The sequence below is a fragment of the Nerophis ophidion genome, linkage group LG16 (assembly GCF_033978795.1).
Source record: "Nerophis ophidion isolate RoL-2023_Sa linkage group LG16, RoL_Noph_v1.0, whole genome shotgun sequence".
Lineage (NCBI taxonomy): Eukaryota > Metazoa > Chordata > Actinopteri > Syngnathiformes > Syngnathidae > Nerophis > Nerophis ophidion.
The window spans coordinates 18,987,717-19,011,541 of record NC_084626.1 but is presented as its reverse complement, the minus strand read 5'-3'; the positions used below and the strand labels follow the sequence as shown (position 1 = coordinate 19,011,541).

General features: G+C 43.6%; 1 protein-coding gene across 2 annotated transcripts in view; it reads right to left on the bottom strand.

Moving 5' to 3' along the window:
• Nucleotides 1–1,659: 1,659 nt before the first annotated feature.
• ldlrad2 (low density lipoprotein receptor class A domain containing 2) overlaps nucleotides 1,660–23,825 on the bottom strand; it is a 51,813-nt gene continuing 29,647 nt past the window's right edge. The window contains exon 5 of one of the 2 annotated variants that reach the window (XM_061875619.1): nucleotides 1,660–2,174. In XM_061875619.1, coding sequence (XP_061731603.1) covers nucleotides 1,882–2,174 — 293 coding nt within the window. In that variant the 3' untranslated portion in view covers nucleotides 1,660–1,881. The remainder of the gene's footprint in view (nucleotides 2,175–23,825) is intronic. The other variant, XM_061875618.1, reaches the window with a different exon arrangement.

Genomic DNA, 23,825 nt, shown 5'->3' with positions numbered 1-23,825 from the left:
TTGTCAGCGAGCCAGGTGCAAATATTAAGGAGTTCAGCACTGAGGATTTGTTCCGCCTGTGACTTGTCCTTGCCGGATACCAGCAGGGCCGAGTCATCTGCAAATAGAAACAATTCACGGTGGCATGCTGATGGCATGTCATTTACGTATATTAGGAACAGTAAAGGTCCTAGTATACTGCCTTGGCGGACTCCACAGCTTACTGAGAGGGGAGGGGACACGGTGCCATTCACCTCTACCACCTGTTTCCTCCCCTCCAAGTAAGATTGCATCCAGCTGAATGAGGATTTATCGAATCCGATTGCTCTGAGCTTATCCAATAGTATAGCGTGGTTAACAGTGTCAAAGGCCTTCCGAATGTCCAGCCAACAAACATAATAAACATCACTTACTGTCTTACTGTACAATGTCTGTTGTCATTAGGATGTCGAGTGATAGAATCCTGTTATATTCCCGTTCAGATGAAGAATGACTCATAATCCTCGCAAAAAAATGGGGGGTGGAACCAAGCGTCTTTTCAGTGTCGTTTTTGCCACATTATTTGGCTGTCAAAGTGTCGGATTACATTCTCATCATTCGACTATCAAGGTGAGAGGCATGATTTATGATCTACTTCCACCAACAGGGTTGCTAGAAAGCAGATGAACATTCAATATTATTAACATAGGCACACAAGTTTGTGATCACGGCCCTGCTATAAATAGTTTGTGTGTGTTACTGCTTATAATAACAATATCACTAATACTTGGTTAATGTTCAAGTCGCGAAGTGTAAAATTAGTTTTGTTGGCGATTTTTGAATGGTTATTTATTGGGTTTTATGGGCAGAATATAGGACCTCCCATTGGCTCCATTGTAAGTGGACATTTATTTAGGTTTATTTACCAGTTAGAATGCACCAAAAAAAAAAAAAGTCCGTCGTCATTGGTTTCATAATGATTATGAACCATAGGCAACATTCCCAAATAAGTGCAAATTCACTCTACCATCTGAGCCACGACGCCTTTAAATAAATGAATAAAGTAAACAAATATCAGCCAAATTGATCCAACGCATTTCCCACAACACAAAGCTGACCTTATTACTTAAAGTTTAATATACTTAAGTGCTTCCTGTGAAATGTTGAACACAACGTTCTGGCAGACATCCAGCGGGAGTGTTGACCTTATCTTGAGTGACACACAACCTTATGTGCGCGAGATGTATATTCTGTTCTGTGTGTGCTGTTCGGTGGGTGTACATACACACCCGCTTTTACCTACATTTGGGCAAAGAAATGTGCGAACATCAACGTCACCTGGCAACCTGGAGGTATTCCGTTTGAAGCCTCAGGTCGTGTGTCTTACTGGAAACACAATTCCAAATCCCGACACACACTGTGGACTCGGTGAATGTTGTCACACTAAAATGTCTGCCGGAGCAAAGGTTACACAACTACTCAATGTGGAGCCCAGCACTAAGAAGCAGTGGCTGCTCCTCACATGGAGCATCAATCTCAGTAAAACATTAGGAGCGACAAAACTCTTCTGTTCCCTGCGTACAAGTTCACACGCCTCTAACATTTACTACCCTTGAATCTTACAACACTACAAACCCTTAAGCAGTACTTTTCTAATTGCACAAAAGATGAAATATTTCAATAGGGTAATCTTACAACGCTATAATTTGCTTCTCTTCCAGCCATATAATGAAAGTATATCACACTGCTGTATCATAAACATACATTTAATGAGAGGTCGTTGAATGAAATGTGTGATGCTCCTTTCATTTGAAGCACACAATTAGTTTAATGCATCGATCTCATGACATCACAGCTTCTCACTACAAAGTTTGCAGTCCTTCAGAGCCTCGCCACACAAGACGTCGTTTGCGGTCCAGCAGTCTAAAGAGCGGCGGCTTCGTCAGCGTTGGTTGTGGCAACCGTTGCCGCCGGTGTCCTGTTCACTGGTGACTGAGGGGTGACTTTTGCCAAGCGGAGCTCCTTACCGTGGGCGCAGCTGCCAGTGCAGAGTTGGCAGGAGGTGCAGAATGTGTTGCAGCAGGGCAGAAAGCGTAAAATACTCATACGCCACAGAAACCACCCGGGGGACCAGCAGCACCAGCATGACACGGCACACCCTGCCAACACACCCAGGATGATGAAGACAACCAACAAGGAAACAGACACGCCAGAGTCTGCAAAGAACACAGTAAAATTATGTAATTTTTACAGCAACCACAATTCACTTCGAATTCCAGAAATATGTTTACTTGTACACAACACTCCAGAGAATTCATACAAAAGGAGGTGGAAAAACAGTAAATACATTTAACTCTTAAAACTCTATTGGTCGAGTATTCTACCAGTCGTATTATAAATAGCAGAGAAGTGAGTTATCACACCTAAACAGTGGACATAACCCTATCCATCCAATGCAGTTTGGTTTCCATTAGAGATGTCCGACAATGGCTTTTTTGCCGCTATCTGACATTCCGATATTGTCCAACTCTTATTTACTGATACCGATATCAACCGATACCGATATATACAGTCGTGGAATTAATACATCATTCTGCCTAATTTTGTTGTGATGCCCCGCTGGATGCATTAAACAATGTAAAAAAGTTTTCCAAAATAAATCATCTCAAGTTATTTAAAAAATGCCGACATAGCACTGCCATATTTATTATTGAAGTCACAAAGTGCATTATTTTTTTAAACTTGCCTCAAAACAGCAGCTTGGAATTTGGGACATGCTCTCCCTGAGAGAGCATGAGGAGGTTGAGATGGGTGGGGTTGAGGTGTGGTGGGGGGGTGGGTGTTGTATATTGTTGCGTCCCGGAAGAGTTAGTGCTGCAAAGGGTTCTGGGTATTTGTTCTATTGTGTTTATGTTTTGTTATGGTGCGGATGTTCTCCCGAAATGTGTTTGTCATTCTTGTTTGGTGTGGGTTCACAGTGTGGCGCATATTTGTAACAGTGTTAAAGTTGTTTAAACGGCCACCCTCAGTGTGACCTGTATGGCTGTTGACCAAGTATGCTTGCATTCACTTGTGTGTATGTGAAAAACCGTAGCTATTATGTGACTCGGTCGGCACGCAAAGGCAGTGACTTTAAGGTTTATTGGCGCTCTGTATTTATCCCTACGTCCGTGTACATAAAGTCATACATTTTACACTTTGAAACCGATACCGATAATTTTGAAAACGGACACCGATAATTTCCGATATTACATTTTAAAGCATTTATCGGGCAATAATATTGGCAGTCCGATATTATCGGAGATCTCTAGTTTCCGTAAATCAAGGCTATTCAACTGGCAGTGGAATGACACCATACCCGCCCCCGAGTTCAGTTTAAAACTTGCAAGGCAAACATTTTTGCAGCAATTCCCTATAAACACAAAAGGGTTCCTGTTGTAGACTGAAACTTGGACCGGTGTAAACACATTGAAAGCTACAGTCGTCCCTCGCCACGTTGCACTTTTTTTTATTTTCAAAAAATATTTTTAATATTCGCACATTCACACACTAGGGCCAATTTAGTGTTGCAAATCAGCCTATCCCCAGGTGCATGTCTTTGGAGGTGAGTGTGAATGTTGTCTGTCAATCTGTGTCGGCCCTGCGATGAGTTGGCAGCTGTTATAGGCTCCATCGTCCCCCGCGACCCCATAAGCAGTGGTTCTCAAATGGGGGTACGCGTACCCCTTGGGGTACTTGAAGGTATGCCAAGGGGTACGTGAGATTTAAAAAAAAAGATTCTAAAAATAGCCACAATTCAAAAATCCTTTATAAACATATTTATTGAATAATACTTCAACAAAATATGAATGTAAGTTCATAAACTGTGAAAAAAAATATATAACAATGCTGTCAGTGTTGACAGCTAGCTTTTTTGTGGACATGCTCCATAAATATTGATGTTAAAGATTTATTTTTTTTGTAAAGAAATGTTTAGAATTAAGTTCATGAATCCAGATGGATCTCTATTACAATCCCCAAAGAGGGCACTTTAAGTTGATGATTACTTCTATGTGTAGAAATCTTTATTTATAATTAAATCACTTGTTTATTTTTCAACAAGTTTTTAGTTATTTTCATATCTTTTTTTTCCAAATAGTCCAAGAAAGACCACTACAAATGAGCAATATTTTGCACTGTCATACAAGTTAATAAATCAGAAACTGATGACATTGGGCTGTATTTTACTTCTTTATCTCTTTTTTTCAACCAAAAATGCTTTGCTCTGATTAGGTGGTATTGAATTAAAAAAATGTTCACATGGGGTACATCACTGAAAAAAGTTTGAGAACCACTGCCGTAAAGGACAAGCGGTAGAAAATGGCTTGATGGATGGATTTTCAATATTTTTTTAAAGCACATTCTACAATTGTTTGGTCCTACATAAAGCATTTTCAAGCATGAAAATGGTTCAACAAATCAAAAATATATATACTGAAGCAGGGGTGTCGCCAGACAGATTTCACTGGGGCACGTGCCCCACTGTTGATCTGTCGTGCCCCAGTAAAAATTTCACCAATAAAAAAAAACGCTTCAGAGTTTTAAGTCTACATAACATAGACAACAGCGCACATACTACTTAGTATGGTAATTGATTGCTACTGTGTTCACTCCACGTAACAATGAGCACATGGCTACTTAATATGGTAATTTATTCACGTGTGGATCGAGACTTCGGTTGACAGAGAGAGAGAGAGAGAGAGAGAGAGAGAGAGAGAGAGAGAAAGAGGATGAGAATCACTGCGTGAGGTAGGTAACGTTAGCCAACAACAATTTGTTAATTACATTATTTTGATTTTGATTTGGGGCTTCACGGTGGCAGAGGGGTTAGTGCGTCTGCCTCACAATATGAAGTTCCTGCAGTCCTGGGTTCAAATCCAGGCTTGGGATCTTTCTGTGTGGAGTTTGCATGTTCTCCCCGTGAATGCGTGGGTTCCCTCCGGGTACTCCGGCTTCCTCCCACTTCCAAAGACATGCACCTGGGGATAGGTTGATTGGCAAAACTAAATTGGCCCTAGTGAGTGAATGTGAGTGTGAATGTTGTCTGTCTATCTGTGTTGGCCCTGTGATGAGGTGGCGACTTTTCCAGGGTGTACCCTGCCTTCCGCCCAATTGTAGCTGAGATAGGCGCCAGCACCCCCCGCGACCCCGAAAGGGAATAAGCGGTAGAAATGGATGGATGGATGATTTTGATTTGACTCAAACTGTAACTCCTAGATGGATTTAAGAAAGTTATTCGCCCGGAGCAGAGAAGAAGCAGCAGGAATGAGAGATGTAAGTGAAGTCCTAGCTAGCTAGGCAACATCATTGTCTTAAGTTGATGCTAAGTTAGCTAACGTTATTCCTTGTATCAAGACAAACATATTCATTTGCTGTACGAGCTGTCGGGGGAATTTCCAATGAACATGAAACATAATGTTGGTTATTGTCTGCTGGTTCTGCATCAATGATGATTTGGAGTAAGCATGTGTGAGTTGAGTGCTTCTCAAATGGTTTATCTTCAAGAAGAAAAACATTTTTCCATATCATCAAGTCGTGAGCCAAATTTTTAAATCATTCAAGTTTGTTTCACAGAAAAATAGCACAGTAAACTTGTCTTGTTAATCGGTGTGACTTTGACTAAAATAATCTTGTTTTGTCACCAGAAAAATGGCTACAGCTAAAGCATCTGGTTTTGTTTCCAGAAAAAATAGTAACATTTCTGTATGTGTTTTCAGAAAGATGGCTGAAAATATCGGGTTTTGTTGCCCCATTTACATTTTTAAAAATTATATTTCCATGTCTGTCCTGAGTCCTCCTCCAACTTGTTAGTCGGTTTGCCTTTTGCTAAAATACTCACTAATAGTCACTAGAAGAATGGCTAAAAATATCTGGTTTTGTTGCCACAATTTGATTTTTTTCTCCCTAAACTTTTTTTTTTTCATGCACACATCTGACTGCGACTCACTGAAAATGACACACAATCCACTTTTATTTCACGACGCAGCAGTTGGGAACCACTGGTCAACTGTATAACAGTTACTGTAATATTTCCATGTCTGTCCAGAGTGATTGGCCACTTTGCAAAAATGAAAACGAGACGTTACAGTTTACTTCTCAGAAAATGATTCCCTGAACAGACACACAACAGTTGTTCATTTATTCTACTACTGTGGCTTTATTGTTTTGTGTATATTCTATAGTTTTGTGTATCTGAAATAGGATTAGCCACATTGCCATAAATGGAAATTAAATAATATAAAATAACCCAGAGATGTAGGGGTGCTTTATTTTTTGTTTTACTTTTGTAGATGTTAAATTTGCTGATGGTTACTGCAAAATATATTTCAAAAAGATTCATTGCTCTTCTTTTTTGCTTTTACCAGTAGCAGTTTAGAAGTCTGGAGTAAAAAAGTGCACAGGTAGGTCAAATGCATTAGTTAATTTCAGGTGGTTGATCAAAGATCCATACAACATAATCTGATATGATTTCATAGTTTAAAGCACTATTTATGTATTTTCTATTATAAATAAGTGCTAAATATGTTTTTGCTTGCGCGCTTTGCACGCTCACACTAATTATTTGTGCCCCAGGTGTGCCCCAGTACAGTATTAGGTCTAGTGACCCCCCTGTACTGAAGTAGTATTGGCCACGAGAGGAGACCAAACCAATCAGAGCGTGCTATTCAGTTTCGTTTAGCTCAGCCTCAGGCAGAATTACTACATTGAAGTAAAAGGGTGTAAAAGTGAAAAAAGAGTGTTATTTCATGTTTAGAAGACTATAATAATGTTAAAAAATATTTAGAATACCCCCAAAAAAGGGACAAGTGGTAGAAAATGGATGGATGGATCGTAAAGACAGTTTTTAGACGTAGACTTCCTTTGTCTTTCAAATTTGAACTTTAGAGTACAGATAAGAACAAAATGTTGTTGCATTACCTTGTTGTAGTGCAGCATAAAAAAACAATAAGGTGCAGGTATAAATAAACAGATTACTGTACAGATAAATATGTTCAACTTTTGAAAAAGCGTCAATGTTTACAAATGTATGTTATATTGTCTTTAAATCCAGCGAGTTAATCCGTTTTTTGGGGAAATTGAGGGGATTATTATGATGCGTTCAAGAGTTTTACGGCGTGAGGGATAAAAAGCTGTTACAGAACCTGGAGGTTCTGCTATGGAGGCTGCGGAACCTCTTTTCAAGAGTCCAGCAGCTAAAACAGTCCTTGGTGGGGGTGGGAGGAGTCTCTACAAATTTTCTGAGCCCTGGTCAGGCAGCGGCTTTTTAAGCTTTAGCTATGAAAATATTTAATTCATATTTAATGATTCCTTCGCGGGAATCAATTTATCGCGGTCATGTCTAGAACTGATTAACAGCTATAAACAGGGGACTATAAATAAAGCCAGCATCCACTACAGCAGTCACGTGTAGTTTGGTTTAAAAGGCTATTTCCTACATAAATCTGTAACACCATAAAACAAATTGACCAAAAACAAATGTGCACTGCAAATGACGCTGGTTCGGCCCTTGGTTTTAAGCTTTCAGGAAATGTGCCCCCTAAAATGTTTTTGTTGAATAGTACTTGTTACGCCGGTTCGGCATCATGGTACCGGGTTCGATTCCCTCGAGGATGTGTCAAGTGAACACAGCAAAGGTAAGATATACACAATTTATTTAAATAACAAAAAGAGCTATATAACAAAAATACTGGAGCTAGTAGAATAAAACAAACAAAGGACGCTAGCATAAAAGCTAGGATATACAACAATGAGAAATAAACTGGCACGTAGGCACATAAAACAGTAAAACAAAAACTTCAGCATGAGAACTGGAATGAACAATGAATGGCTAGCGTGAAAAGCTTAGCGAGAATATACATACCTGAGAGTATTGCAGGCGTAACTGGTTGCGTGAAAGGCAAATCATGAACCCAGGCTGAACAAACAAAAGAGGACGGCTTATAAAGTGACGGTGATTATCAGTAGCAGGTGTGCGGGGCCGTGAGCAGCAGGTGAACTGATGAGTAACCATGGTAAATGACTAAACAGGAAGTATGAGGGTAGAACGACGGAGTGAATAAAAATGCAACAAACCATAATATGGGAAGATCGGAGTACGGATCTTAACAGTATCTCCCCCTAAAAAGACAGATCCCAGATGTCCCAAAATCATAAACACAAACTTGAACCCCCTCCCCAAAACCAGAAAGTCCACAAATGAAGGGAGGGTGGAGGGAGGCCACGGTGGAGGGTTGCCAGGTCGCATGTCCTCGAATCCACCGAGGACAGGCAATGTGGCGGCGGCGGATGGAACGCCGCTGCCGAAAGAGTTTTGGCGGCCGACCTTGAAAAGGCCACATCAGTGGCTGCCTTGCAGGATGAGGTGCACGGCGAGGCGGACAACCTCGCAGAGGCCACACCCGTGGCAGACGTGGAGGATGACGCTTCAGCACCGAAGACATGGCATCCTTGGAAGCAGCAGACAAGGGTGCAGAGACTGCAGTCAAAGCAGGCCCGAGTGCAGCTGGTGAGGATGATGCAGGTGCTGCAGCCGAAGAAGGGGTCATTGGAGGCGTGGAAACCGCAGAAGGCGTCATTGGCGGAAGTGGAAGCCGCAGGAGTCGTCATTGGCGGCGTGGAAGCCGCAGGAGTCGTCATTGGCGGCGTGGAAACCGCAGGAGTCGTCGTCGACGTGAATGCAGGCGTAGTCGTCGGTGGTGCTGGCGTGGGCTCCAGCCCCAACGTCTGCGCTGATGTGGGCTCCAGCCCCGTCGTCGACGCTGGTGTGGTCTCCAACCCCGTCGGCGGCGGTGCTTGGCGGCGTGGAGCTGGTACCGGTGCTTGGCGGCGTGGAACTGGTACCGGTGCTTGGCGGCGTGGAGCTGGTACTGGTGCTTGGCTTCGTGGAGCTGGTACCAGCATTTGTTGAGGAGCTGGTACTGGAATGGGCTCCAGTTTAGGAACTGGAGTTGGTGCTGGCGTGAGAACCAGCTTAGAGTCAGTTTCTGGTGCGAGAACCAGACTAGAGCTAAAAGAGGGACATGGACTTGGACAGAAATTAAGACAAGGACTAGAACTATCAGTCGGACTAGAGCTAGGGCAAGTACTTGGGCATGTACAAGGACTCGGCCTACGACTCAGTTTAAGAGTCAGACTAACACTAGGACTGTGATGAGGACTAGGACTAAGACATGACTTAGTGCATGGACGGAACACAGGTGGAGGAGGTCTAGATGGCCGTTGAGGCTTGACCGGGCAAACACAGGTGGAGGAGGTCGACGAGGAAGAGCTAAGCGGAATACAGGTGACGGCGGCCTAGGAGGAGCTAGCGATTTAACGGGCCGAAAAACAGGTAAGGGTGGCCTCATAGGAGGTTGAGGTTTGACAGTTTGAAGAAGCGGTAAAGTTGGCCTACGTGTAGGTGCTAACCGGAATACTGGTGGAGGAGGTCTGCAAGGCCGTTGAGACTTGGCCTGGGGAAAAACAGGTAAAGGTGGTCTGCATGGTGGCTGTGGTTTAGAGGGTAGTATCTGTGCTACCTCCGTAGCACAGCTATAGGCCATAGCCCCTCCCTCCAGACGGGGATCCCAGACCCGTTCCCTATGGTCAGGGACTGACCTTAAGGGAGGGTGGTGGGAGGTTTGGAGGCGGGCCGACTCCTCCCCTTTAATTTGTCCAGAATTTCCTTTAGAAAAGGGAGGAAACACCTTGGACTTGGCCGGAGAATGAGGCTTTAAAGGAGGTGTAGGAGAAGCAGATGATTGTGAATTACCAGAATAGTTAAAAGAAAAATTGTCCTGATAATTTTGTATTTTATCAAAAATGTTATTGTTAGAAAGTTGTTGAAAGGTAGATTTACTGTGCACAATATAAAAATCCTCTCTGAGCTGCCACCTTACCGTGGTAGAGGAGTTTGCGTGTCCCAATGATCCTCGGAGCTATGTTGTCCGGGGGCTTCAAGCCCCCTGGTAGGGTCTTCCAAGGCAAATTGGTCCTAGGTGAGGGACCAGACAAAGAGCAGCTTGAAAACCTCTATGAAAAGTAAAAACAAAGGACCCAGATTTCCCTCGCCCGGACGCGGGTCACCGGGGCCCCCCTCTGGAGCCAGGCCCGGAGGTGGGGCACGATGGCGAGCGCCTGGTGGCCGGGCCTGTACCCATGGGGCCCGGCCGGGCACAGACCGAAGAGGCAACGTGGGTCCCCCCCTCCAATGGGCTCACCACCCATAGCAGGGGCCATAGAGGTCGGGTGCAATGTGAGCTGGGCGGCAGCCTAAGGCAGGGCACTTGGCGGTCCGATCCTCGGCTACAGAAGCTCGCTCTTGGGACGTGGAACGTCACCTCACTGGGGGGAAAGGAGCCTGAGCTAGTGCACGAAGTACAGAAATTCCAGCTGGATGTAGTCGGACTCACTTCGATGCACAGCAAGGGCTCTGGAACCACTTCTCTTGAAAGGGGCTGGACTCTCTTTCACTCTGGCGTGGCCGGCAGTGAGAGGCGACGGGCTGGGGTGGCAATTCTGGTTGCCCCCCGGCTTAAAGCCTGCACGTTGGAGTTCAACCCAGTGGATGAAAGGGTAGCCTCCCTCCGCCTTCGGATGGGGGGACGGGTTGTTTGCGCTTACGCACCAAACAACAGTTCAGAGTACCCACCCTTTTTGGGTACACTCGAGGGAGTACTGGAGAGTGCTCCCCCGGGTGATTCCCTTGTTCTGCTGGGGGACTTCAACGCTCATGTTGGTAACGACAGTGAAACCTGAAGAGGCGTGATTGGTAAGAATGGTCGCCCGGATCTGAACCCGAGTGGTGTTTTGTTATTGGACTTCTGTGCTCGTCACAGTTTGTCCATAACAAACACCATGTTCAAACATAAGGGTGTCCATATGTGCACTTGGCACCAGGACACCCTAGGCCGCAGTTCCATGATCGACTTTGTAGTTTTGTCATCGGATTTGCGGCCTCATGTTTTGGACACTCGGGTAAAGAGAGGGGCGGAGCTTTCTACCGATCACCACCTGGTGGTGAGTTGGCTGCGATGGTGGGGGAGGATGCCGGACAGACCTGGCAGGCCCAAACGCATTGTGAGGGTCTGCTGGGAACGTCTGGCAGAGTCTCCTGTCAGAGAAAGTTTCAATTCCCACCTCCGGAGGAACTTTGAACATGTCACGAGGGAGGTGCTGGACATTGAGTCCGAGTGGACCATGTTCCGCACCTCTATTGTCGAGGCGGCTGATCGGAGCTGTGGCCGCAAGGTAGTTGGTGCTTGTCGTGGCGGTAATCCTAGAACCCGCTGGTGGACACCAGCGGTGAGGGATGCCGTCAAGCTGAAGAAGGAGTCCTGTTGGGTTCTTTTGGCTCATAGGACTCCAGAGGCAGTGGACAGGTACCGACAGGCCAAGCGGTGTGCAGCTTCAGCGGTCACAGAGGCAAAAACTCGGACATGGGAAGAGTTTGGGGAAGCCATGGAAAATGACTTCCGGACGGCTTCGAAACGATTCTGGACCACCATCCGCCGCCTCAGGAAGGGGAAGCAGTGCACTGTCAACACCGTGTATGGTGCGGATGGTGTTCTGCTGACCTCAACAGCGGATGTTGTGGATAGGTGGAAGGAGTACTTTGAAGACCTCCTCAATCCCACCAACACATCTTCCTATGAGGAAGCAGTGCCTGGGGAATCTGTGGTGGACTCTCCTATTTCTGGGGCTGAGGTTGCTGAGGTAGTTAAAAAGCTCCTCGGTGGCAAGGCCCCAGGGGTGGATGAGATCCGGCCGGAGTTCCTTAAGGCTCTGGATGCTGTGGGGCTGTCTTGGTTGACAAGACTCTGCAGCATCGCGTGGACATCGGGGGCGGTACCTCTGGATTGGCAGACCGGGGTGGTGGTCCCTCTCTTTAAGAAGGGGGACCGGAGGGTGTGTTCCAACTATCGTGGGATAACACTCCTCAGCCTTCCCGGTAAGGTTTATTCAGGTGTACTGGAGAGGAGGCTACGCCGGATAGTCGAATCTCGGATTCAGGAGGAACACTGTGGTTTTCGTCCTGGTCGTGGAACTGTGGACCAGCTCTATACTCTCGGCAGGGTTCTTGAGGGTGCATGGGAGTTTGCCCAACCAGTCTACATGTGCTTTGTGGACTTGGAGAAGGCATTCGACCGTGTCCCTCGGGAAGTCCTGTGGGGAGTGCTCAGAGAGTACGGGGTATCGGACTGTCTTATTATGGCAGTCCGATCCCTGTACGATCAGTGTCAGAGCTTGGTCCGCATTGCTGGCAGTAAGTCGGACACGTTTCCAGTGAGGGTTGGACTCCGCCAAGGTTGCCCTTTGTCACCGATTCTGTTCATAACTTTTATGGACAGAATTTCTAGGCGCAGTCAAGGCGTTGAGGGGTTCCGGTTTGGTGGCCGCGGGATTAGGTCTCTGCTTTTTGCAGACGATGTGGTCCTGTTGGCTTCATCTGGCCGGGATCTTCAGCTCTCACTGGATCGGTTCGCAGCCGAGTGTGAAGCGGCCGGAATGAGAATCAGCACCTCCAAGTCCGAGTCCATGGTTCTCTCCCGGAAAAGGGTGGAGTGCCATCTCTGGGTTGGGGAGGAGACCCTGCCCCAAGTGGAGGAGTTCAAGTACCTAGGAGTCTTGTTCACGAGTGGGGGAAGAGTGGATCGTGAGATCGACAGGCGGATCGGTGTAGCGTCTTCAGTAATGCGGACGTTGTATCGATCCGTTGTGGTGAAGAAGGAGCTAAGCCGGAAGGCAAAGCTCTCAATTTACCGGTCGATCTACGTTCCCATCCTCACCTATGGTCATGAGCTTTGGGTCATGACCGAAAGGATAAGATCACAGGTACAAGCGGCCGAAATGAGTTTCCTCCGCCGTGTGGCGGGGCTCTCCCTTAGAGATAGGGTGAGAAGCTCTGTCCTCCGGGAGGAACTCAAAGTAAAGCCGCTGCTCCTCCACATCGAGAGGAGCCAGATGAGGTGGTTCGGGCATCTGGTCAGGATGCCACCCGAACGCCTCCCGAGGGAGGTGTTTAGGGCACGTCCAACCGGTAGGAGGCCACGGGGAAGACCCAGGACACGTTGGGAAGACTATGTCTCCCGGCTGGCCTGGGAACGCCTCGGGAGCCCCCGGGAAGAGCTAGACGAAGTGGCTGGGGAAAGGGAAGTCTGGGCTTCCCTGCTTAGGCTGCTGCCCCCGCGACCCGACCTCGCATAAGCGGAAGAAGATGGATGGATGGATGGAATATAAAAATCTTCAGCAAAGATATCGACAACAGGGGGCGGTGTTGCGTCACCGGTGGGCGTTCCCCACATATCATCACTACAGTCTGAGATGGTGTCATGGCGGCCGAAGGAATGATTGAAAAAAAAACAAGCAGGATTACTGGTAGTGGAAGGTGAATCCTGAATGGAATGACAGTTGCTGTGTCCATGGGGAGGAATAAGTGGTGCTGGAACATTACTGCCGCGCGGTGGACCTCTCCACTGGACCCCCCGTCTCTTCGGGGCAGCGCGAACGGCTTCGGAGGAGACTTCAGGCCCACAGCCGAGTCTTTCCTGCTCCCAAGCCATGAGCTCCAACCACAACCCTAAGTCGAAGGGTTCCTTCCTCTGTTTCGACGCGAGGGAATTCTTTTTTGCTGGGTTTATACTGTTACGCCGGTTCAGCATCGTGGTACCGGGTTCGATTCCCTCGAGGATGCGTCAAGTGAACACAGCAAAGGTAAGATATACACAATTTATTTAAATAACAAAAAGAGCTATATGACAAAAATGCTGGAGCTGGTAGAATAAAACAAACAAAGGACGCCAGCATAAATGCTAGGATATACAACAATGAGAAATAAACTGGCACGTAGGCACATAAAACAGTAAAACAAAAACTTCAGCATGAGAACTGGAATGAACAATGAATGGCTAGCGTGAAAAGCTTAGCGAGAATATACATCCTTGAGAGTATTGCAGGCGTAACTGGTTGCGTGAAAGGCAAATCATGAACCCAGGCTGAACAAACAAAAGAGGACGGCTTATAAAGTGACGGTGATTATCAGTAGCAGGTGTGCGGGGCCGTGAGCAGCAGGTGAACTGATGAGTAACCATGGTAATGACTAAACAGGAAGTATGAGGGTAGAACGACGGAGTGAATAAAAATGCAACAAACCATAATATGGGAAGATCGGAGTACGGATCTTAACAGTACTGCCATAAATACAGAGGTGGGTAGTAACACGTTGCATTTACTTAAAGCTGGGGTATCTAAGTTTTATTCTTTAAGTAAAAAAACAAACATATTAGCATCATACATCCATCCATCCATTTTCTACCGCTTATTCTCTTTTGGGGTCGCGGGGGGTGCTGGCGCCGATCTCAGCTACAATCGGGCGGAAGGCGGGGTACACCCTGGACAAGTCGCCAACTTATCGCAGGGCTTAGCATCATACAATATATCATAAAGTAATCATTTCTGAAAAAAATTGGACGTCTGCGCGCTGTCTGTGATTTATCAATCAATCAATCAATCTCATCAAACACTTATATGGAACATCCCACAGGTGTGCAGGCTAATTGGGAACAGTTGGGTGCTATGATTGGGTATAAAAACAGCTTCCCAAAAAATGCTCAGTCTTTCACAAGAAAGGACCCCTTTGTCCACAACTGCGTGTGTAAATAGTCAAACAGTTTAAGAACAATGTTTCTCAAAGTGCAATTGCAAGAAATTTAGAGATTTCAACATCTGCGGTCCCTAATATCATCAAAAGGTTGAGAGAATCTGGAGAAATCACTCCACGTAAGCGGCATGGCCGGAAATCAACATTGAATGACCATGACCTTCGATCCCTCAGACGGCACTGTATCAAAAACCGACATCACTGTGTAAAGGATATCACCATATGGGCTCAGGAACACGTCAGAAAACCACTGTCACTAAATACAGTTCGTCGCTACATCTGTAAATGCAAGTTAAAGCTCCACTATGCAAAGCGAAAGCCATTTATTTACAACATCCAGAAACGCCGCCGGCTTCTCTGGGCCCGAGATCATCTAAGATGGACTGATGCAAACTGGAAAAGTGTTCTGTGGTCTGATGAGTCCACATTTCAAATTGTTTTTGGAAATATTCGACATTGTGTCATCCGGACCAAAGGGGAAGCGAACCATCCAGACTGTTCGAAGCAAAGTTCAAAAGCCAGCATCTGTGATGGTATGGGGGTGCATTAGTGCCCAAGGCATGGGTAACTTGCACGTCTGTGAATTCATCCATTAATGCTGAAATGTACATACAGGTTTTGGAACAACATATTGCCCTCTATGCGCCGTCTTTTTCATGGACGCCCCTGTTTATTTCAGCAAGACAATGCAAAGCCACATTCAGCACGTGTTACAACAGCATGGATTCGTAGAAAAAAGAGTGCGAGTACTTTACATCGAAAATGTGTGGCGCAGTATGAAGCGTAAAATACGACAGCGGAGACCTGGGACTGTTGAACGACTGAAGCTCTACATAAAACAAGAATGGGATATAGTTCCACTTTCAAAGCTTCAAAAATTAGTTTCCTCAGTTCCCAAACGTTTATTGAGTGTTGTTAAAAGAAAAGGTGATGTACCACAGTGGTGAACATGCCCTTTCCCAACTACTTTGGCACGTGTTGCAGCCATGAAATTCAAAGTTAATTATTGTTTGCAAAAAAAAAAATTAAGTTAATGACTTTGAACATCAAATATCTTGTCTTTGTAGTGCATTCAATTGAATATGGGTTGAAAAGGATTTGCGATTCATTGTATTCCGTTTATATTTACATCCAACACAATTTCTCAACTCATATGGAAACGGGGTTTGTACAAATGTTTACACATATAGAATTTACACAAAGCTGCACACACCAAACACTGCACACACTGTATGTGACTTATCACAGTTAAACTTAAAGTGTAGTGTGTTCATCCTCTACGGGTCAAATTTAGCGCTAAATTTTTTTAAATGAGTTTGATCGGCAGAGTTACACTCAGACCAAAACCAACATGACCACGAATACAATTTAAATACAAAACGTACAAAATATCTTTATGAACAATATCTACTGACAAATATTTGACCAAGTTACATGATGAAGTTTACACGCTACCATTGTTGTTGCTTGTCTGGATCAATGTGTCTGTCGCTAAAAAGGTCCGACAGGAAACAATGACTGGATCACTTGCTCGGGGCAGAACATTCATACTTTGCTGTCTAGTTGTTGTTGAAAGTCTGATTTTTTCTATTTATTGAGATTTTTTTTTCAGGGTTGAATGAGTAGTCTTCTTCTACTCACTCCACTGCTGCTTTGTTGTGACACATAAGCCTCGCTGTTGCCCCCAGCGGGATGGCGGAGTACTGCATTAATGCTCAACCCTAGTTTGAACGGTTTCATCAAGCCTATTTGGGTGATGTTCAGCGGGCCAAATGAAAAGCTTTGGCGGGCTGGATGTGGCTCGCCACAACCCCAAAAGAGGTAATCAGAAGAAGAAAAGAAAGACGCTGTACGTTCAAAAAAACTAAAAAGAACCAAAACTCGAATAAATATTGGTCCCTAGTATTCAACATGGAAGGCATCGCTGGCCAGTCTTGAATTAACTTTGGTCGTGCAAGTGACTGTTTTTCTTCTTGTAATCTAATGTACCATTTTCCTATATTTTGCTCGTATCATTTTGCAAGTCGACATGTGTTACTCATAGTCTGCAACAAAATACGAATGAGGGTATCTTTCAATGCTACTTCAAACAGTCAACAACAATGCGTGTGCACGAACAGCTATCATGCGCGATTTCATGCATTTCCACAGAGGAAGAGACTGGAAGGGACTATCAGCAAGGTTCGCAGAGTGAGGGGTGGGAATTACAGTTTGACTTTTGTCTGGTGACACAAGATTCAAGTACCCCAGCTATAAATAACTGTTGGGATAAATTGTATTGACATATTTTGTATTTTACGAGAGTATTTTTTGTGAATAACAATGCAATTTTTACTCCGTTACAATGACTTTTATTCCAATCGCTACATTACTTAAATCAGGGGTGTCAAACGTACGGCCCGAGGGTTGAGTTTGCCAAGTATAAAATTTAACCTGAAATGTTTGAATGAAAGAAACAGCTGTTCTAAATGTGTCCACTGGATGTTGCAATAGTAATTATTTGTATCTTTGTAGATGATGCTACATATGTGAAAAATAAACCACATGATGTTAGTACATCAGTCGAGGAAAATGATAAAACTACATAAATAACATCCTGCAATTTGATTTTGATAGAATTTTCTTTATCTTGATAGATTGAAAATGAACACCAATGAGTTGACTGATGAACATTATGACAAAAACTTAGAATTTTGGAAGTATTATAATAAAAGTTGTAATTTTACTCAACGCAAGTCAAAATTTTACAACAAAAACTGGACATTTGTGCAATATTATTATAAAAGTTGGAATTTAACTCAATAACTGTCGCAATTTAACAATAAAAGCTTAACTGTCAGGCTTTCCCCTGACAGTTTGTCTATGTTTCAGTTTTTTCCTCTGCATTTGTCTGTTACCTCTGTGTTTAGTATCTCCTGTCTTTAGTTCCTGTCTAGTGCTCTTATTTTGTCAGCTTCCTGTTTTGTTCCCTGAGTGCTGTGTTCCTCCTCAGCTGCAGCTGATTGGCACCTGGCCACACCTGTTGCCAATCAGCCTGCTCCTATTTGTACCTGCTTTGTCTTGTGTCAGTTGCTGGATCATTGTATTGTCGTTGCCACATGTCACTCTTGTCGTGCTACCTGTCATGTCGTTTTGTTACAGCTACTACCTGTCGTGCTACATTATGTCCTGGTCGTCGTAGCGGTAAGCTGTTTCTGTTAGCATTAGTTATTTCCAGTTTTTCTGTTTGCTATCCACTAGCTTCCATGCTAAAGTTCCTTTTTGTTTTCTAGCTTCCAGTGCTAGCTCCCTTAGTTTGTGTGCTAGCTCCCTTAGTTTGTTATTCCGCCCACGTGCGTGCTTTTTGTTTGTTCTTGGTAAGTTTTAATTAAATCATGTTTCCATATTCAATACCTTCCTCCATCTCTGCATCTGGGGGTTCAAAAACAAATACTTCTGACATTAACATTTTGGCAAGTTTATGAAAATAGTCGGAATTTTACCCGACAAAAATCACGATTTTATGGGAACACTTAAAAATGTTGTCATTGTTATAATAATCATCATAATTTGACTAAAAAAAAAACAAAAATTGGCAATATTGTGATAAAAGTCAGAATTGTACATGACAAATGTTGCCATTTTGCATTAAAAAGTAATAACTTTACATAAAAAAGTAATCATTTTCTGAGAAAATATTGCAATGTAACAGAAACAGAAAGAATATGACATTATCACATAATAATAAATAACGACAGATAAAGCTGGAATACTATTAACCGCAACAGGTAATTATATATAAAAAAAAAAACATTACGATTTGTACATATTCAGAATGCGCTTGTTCTATTTTTAAACAAAGAAAACAATCTGATGTTGTCTTTATTTCTAAGTTATTGTGCCATGATTTTACCAGCCTGGTTCACTAGGGAGTAGATTTTTCTTCATGTGGCCCCTGAGCAAAACTGAGTTTGACACCCCTGACTTAAATCATCTTCATTTATTTGTAATCTACATTGATTGCTGCTCGCAAAGACGTATTCATTTTGATTTATACAAACTTCTAGTGAAGTTTGACTCCATTTCACCAACATGCTACTGATTAGCATTAGCATTTTTACAGTATCTGTGTAGGCCCTGGGATGAGGTGGCGACTTGTCGAGGGTGTTCCCTGCCTTCCGCCAGAGTGCAGCTGGAATAGGCTAAAGCCCTGCCTAACTCCAGCCCCACCCCCAGCAGTAGAAAAGGGATGCATAGATTTCAACTCCTCAAAATGTATTTTAAATTAAAATACAACTAAAAGACCTACAACAAAGATGTATGTTACAATCAAACAGTTGGTGTGTAATAAGTACAATACCTAAAGTTTAAACACTTTGTAGGGGTCAACAAAAAATAAGACCTTTACATTAAACTTATTGGCAAAGACTAATTTCTGACTATGACAACACATTGTAGTCCATACACAACTGCCTTGGAATTGCAACTGAAATACACGTGCAAAATGACACAGTTATGCACATGGCTGTAAGAAAGAAAGGGATCGCGTAGCAAAAAACAGCTAGTCAGAAAATCCTTTGTCCTAGGTCTGTGTGTGTCAACATATACGGACGGTCAGAAAAGCAAATATATTAAGCATATCTTCTATTTAGCACTATCATTTTGTGAATTTATAGCTGTTGGATGATTTAAAAGGGCTGATTAAAACAAATTCAATTGATTGGTTTTGTTGTCTGCTGACCTTCTTTTAAGGCGTTGTTTTTTCATTTAAGTAATAATATATCATAATAATATTTCTACTGTATAAAAAACGTATTGCTCTATGCATTTTCTTGCATTTTGCTCTTTCGAGATGCATGAATGCACTGCAGTGTTATGACGGTACACTGCCTCCCTGCAGAGCGCACCGCCAGTGTGCTTAAAATAGTCTAGATTGCAGTTCTGTACTGTAAAAAAGATGTTACAGATTATACATAGATTTGTGCTGTTTGTTCAACATTGCAAAACCCACAGGCTGGCAATGTGCAGCAAATGAGTGTTTCCATGAGCACACAATGCCAGTAGTACACACACAAAAAAACACATTTAAGTAGGGCGGTCTGCACCACTTTTGCACTTATCATTTGTACACACAGTCCTAGTAAATCACACAAAACACTCCCACTAATTGTACACACAATTTTATAGTTTGTACATGCTGTTAAGCACTTGGTATTTGGATTTTAGTAGATTAGGTTCCTAATGTTTAATGTAACTTCTTATCTCAAATAAACAATGTTCTGTACATCAAACACTGAAATGTCTACAGATTAAGGATTAAAGCACGAAAGTGTAACAATAATTAACATATTATACTTATACACTTACACCAGAATTTTTTTTGACAGTAATTCATGCAAAATACATATACTAAACACACAAGTTATCTTTTTCTATACAACATAATACATGGCAACAGGAAGTCCACAAAAATTGATTAGTGACTTGAAACTGACATCTTTTTTCTGGACTCAGTGCTTTGTCTTAAAACGAGAAACACACTCATCCTGGAAGATTTCCCGTAAAACATGGTAAATATCTCATTTAGATTTTTGTCTGTATGCTGTTTTAGACCAGCTCAGCTTTGTAGTAGTGTTTTTTGTGGTGATTAGATTAGATTAGATAGTACTTTATTTATTCCGTCAGGAGAGTTCCTTCAGGAAAATTAAAATTTTCAGCACAAACCCTTTCAAGATCAGACAAACATTACAGGGAGACAGAACAGGATCGCTGCGGGGTCTGCCGGCTTCCAGCGCCCCTTACAAAAAAGGTGAGATACAGGTAAACAAGGGGGGAATGGGAGAAAAAAATAGAAGGGGGGGGGGATAAAATAAAAATAAATAACTCATAGCCATAGTACACATCCCTCTTACATGTGTGTAAGAGGGAAACATCAAACATAAAAGAACACAGAGCACATTAAAGACATTAAAGCAGCAGATACAACCAGACACTTCTACATACAGCTATGAATAAAAAGTAAAATAAACATATACACTGTGGTGGCCTCTGTGGTGTTCCACGCAATCGTCCGCTGGGGTGGAGGGAGCATGGCCAGAGACAGGAGCAGACCCAACAAAGCAACCAAGAGAGCCGACTCCACTCTCGGCCAGTGTCCAGTCCGCATGGATGAGCGAGGATACGTCCAAGGTGACTGAGGTGTCCGACACCTGCTCACCCAGCCAAGACACCGCGAAGCCTCTACATCCCAGCGCTCAGTGGTAGCTCCGCAGCCCTGTCCCCCTCATCCGCATTTCCTCCAGTCCCTCCAAACCGACTCAGGTGTAGCAGAGACCCAGCAGCTGGTCTCCATGGCCAAAAGGCTCCCGGGAGACAGATCCAGAAGTCCACAAAAAAAAAAAAAGCACCACAGAGGTCACGAAAGTGCCACCCCTTGTCACCCAGTTCCAAAGGGTCCCGGACCAAATGGCAAAAAAATATAATAACACATGAAAACAAGAGGGAAACACAAAAGGATGACACAAGAGCACAGAGCTCCTGCCTACAGCAGCCACTACAGCAGCGCCATCTTGGGAAAAATGATGTAGGAGTAGTCCAAAGTATATTTACTAGGATGAGCAAGTCAATAGAATTACACAAGGTTCATTTTACGAACCACCACTAATGCTAAGCAGCCACTAAATGAATGGTATAAACACAAACACAACCAGCTCGACGAGAGCAAATAGGTAGTAAGAGTGTCTATAGACACAATTGTGCTGCATTGTGGTTGCAAAGAATGGAGGTGAGGGAATCACTGTGAGATGTTCTTAAAGGCCTACTGAAACCCACTACTACCGACCACGCAGTCTGATAGTTTATGTATCAATGATGAAATATTAACTTTGCAACACATGCCAATACGGCCGGTTTAGTTTACTAAATTACAATTTAAAATTTACCAATGATGACGCGTGCGCGTGACGTCCCGGATTGCAGGGGACATAATAGCGCAGTACCATATGCGGCCAAAAGTCGTCTCTTTTCATCACGCAATTAAACAGTATTCTGGACATCTGTGTTGCTGAATCTTTTGCAATTTGTTCAATTAATAATGGAGAAGTCAAAGTACAAAAAAGGAGTTGGGAAGCTTTAGCCTTTAGCCACATAAACACACGGTGTTTCCTTTTTTAAAATTCCCGAAGGTGAAACTTTACTATGGATCAGAGCGGTCAAGCGAACATGGTTCCCGACCACTTGTCAACCGGCAGGTTTCGGTGAGAAAATTGTGGTAAAAAGTCGCCTTTTACCGGAGATCAGCTGAGCTTACGCCGTCCATGCAGCTGCCGTTGACTTCCCTATTTAATCTCACTAAAACACTAGCAATACAATAGAAAGATAAGGGATTTCCCAGAATTATCCTGGTAAATGTGTCTAAAAACATCTGAATCCATCCCAATGCAATCGCCTTTTTTTTTTTAACTTAATTCTTTTTTTTCTATACCTTCGCTACCAATATCATCATCCACAAATCTTTCATCCTCGCTCAAATTAATGGGGAAATTGTCGTTTTCTCGGTCCGAATAGCTCTTGCTGCTGGAGGCTCCTATTATAAACAATGTGAGGACGTGAGGAGCCCTCACCCTTGTGATGTCATCGTATGCAAATTCCGGTAAAGGCAAGGCTTTTTTATTAGCGACCAAAAGTTGCGAACTTTATTGTCGATGTTCTCTACTAAATATGGCAATATCGCGTAATGATCAAGTATGACACATAGAATGGACCTGCTATCCCCGTTTAAATAAGAAAATCTCATTTCAGTAGGCCTTTAAGAAGTCATCCATCAATAATAACCGAAGCATAATTTTCCAGGACAGATATTTCCTTTAAAAACTTTTAATTAACAAGCTAATTTTTTTCCACCAAAAACTATAAGAACACCAAATGGGGCCCGAAGCAGAGTGAACACTCTTCTTGTCTGTCACAGCAAAATGAAGTATAATATAATAATAGAAAATAAATAGTTGTATTCCAACAGACTGTATGTCTCAGTATAATTTAGAAGAAATCCCATTTATTGTTAATTGCGGAAGTGCAGCGTAGTAGTGTTTGAGTGTCTAATTGTCTCAACACACCATGCACACCAACACAATTGGAGCTCCATCGATCCATTTTTTTTACCGCTTGTCCCTTTTAGGGTCGCGGGGGGTGCTGGAGCCTATCTCAGCTGCATTCGGGCGGAAGGCAGGACAAGTCACCACCTCATCACAGGGCCAACACAGATAAACAGACAACACTCACACTCACATTCACACACTAGAGCCAATTTAGTGTTGCCAATCAACCTATCCCCAGGTGCATGTCTTTGGAGGTGGGAGGAAGCCGGAGTACCCTGAGGGAACCCACGCAGTCACGGGGAGAATATGCAAACTCCACTCAGAAAGAGCCCAAGCCCAGGATCGAACCCAAGACTTTCGGATTGTGAGGCACATGCACTAACCCCTGGTCCCCCGTGCTGCCCAATTGGAGCTAACATGTTTTAAAAAGTAAGCAACTTTATTGGCATTATTTGTCATTAAGTATCGGTCGTGTTTCCTCCATGCGCAGCAAGAAAGTTGTAGGAGTGTCTGCATTGAGAGGCAGAGATGTGGGCATGGCTTTGCAGCTGAGAGGCGTCGGACTAGTGGAATATTGACATACTATAAATATTTATCTTCACACACGGCGAGAGATTTAGTGCTCACATTTAGATTTAAGATTCAGGTATTAAATTCAACATTTAGGTCAATCAATCAATCAATCAATGTTTATTTATATAGCCCTAAATCACAAATGTCTCAAAGGACTGTACAAACCATTCCGACTACGACATCCTCGGAAGAACCCACATAAGGGCAAGGAAAACTCACACCCAGTGGGCAGGGAGAATTCACACCCAGTGGGACGCCAGTGACAATGCTGACTATGAGAAACCTTGGAGATTAAGATGTTTAGATTTAACATTTAAGTTTATTCATCCATCCATCCATCCATCTTCTTCCACTTATCTGAGGTCGGGTCGCGGGGGCAGCAGCCTAAGCAGGGAAGCCCAGACTTCCCTCTCCCCAGCCACTTCGTCTAGCTCTTCCCGGCGGATCTCGAGGCGTTCCCTGGCCAGCCGGGAGACATAGTTTAACATTTTGCACTTACATTTAGATTTAAGATGTATATTTAACATTTATGTTACGGCGCG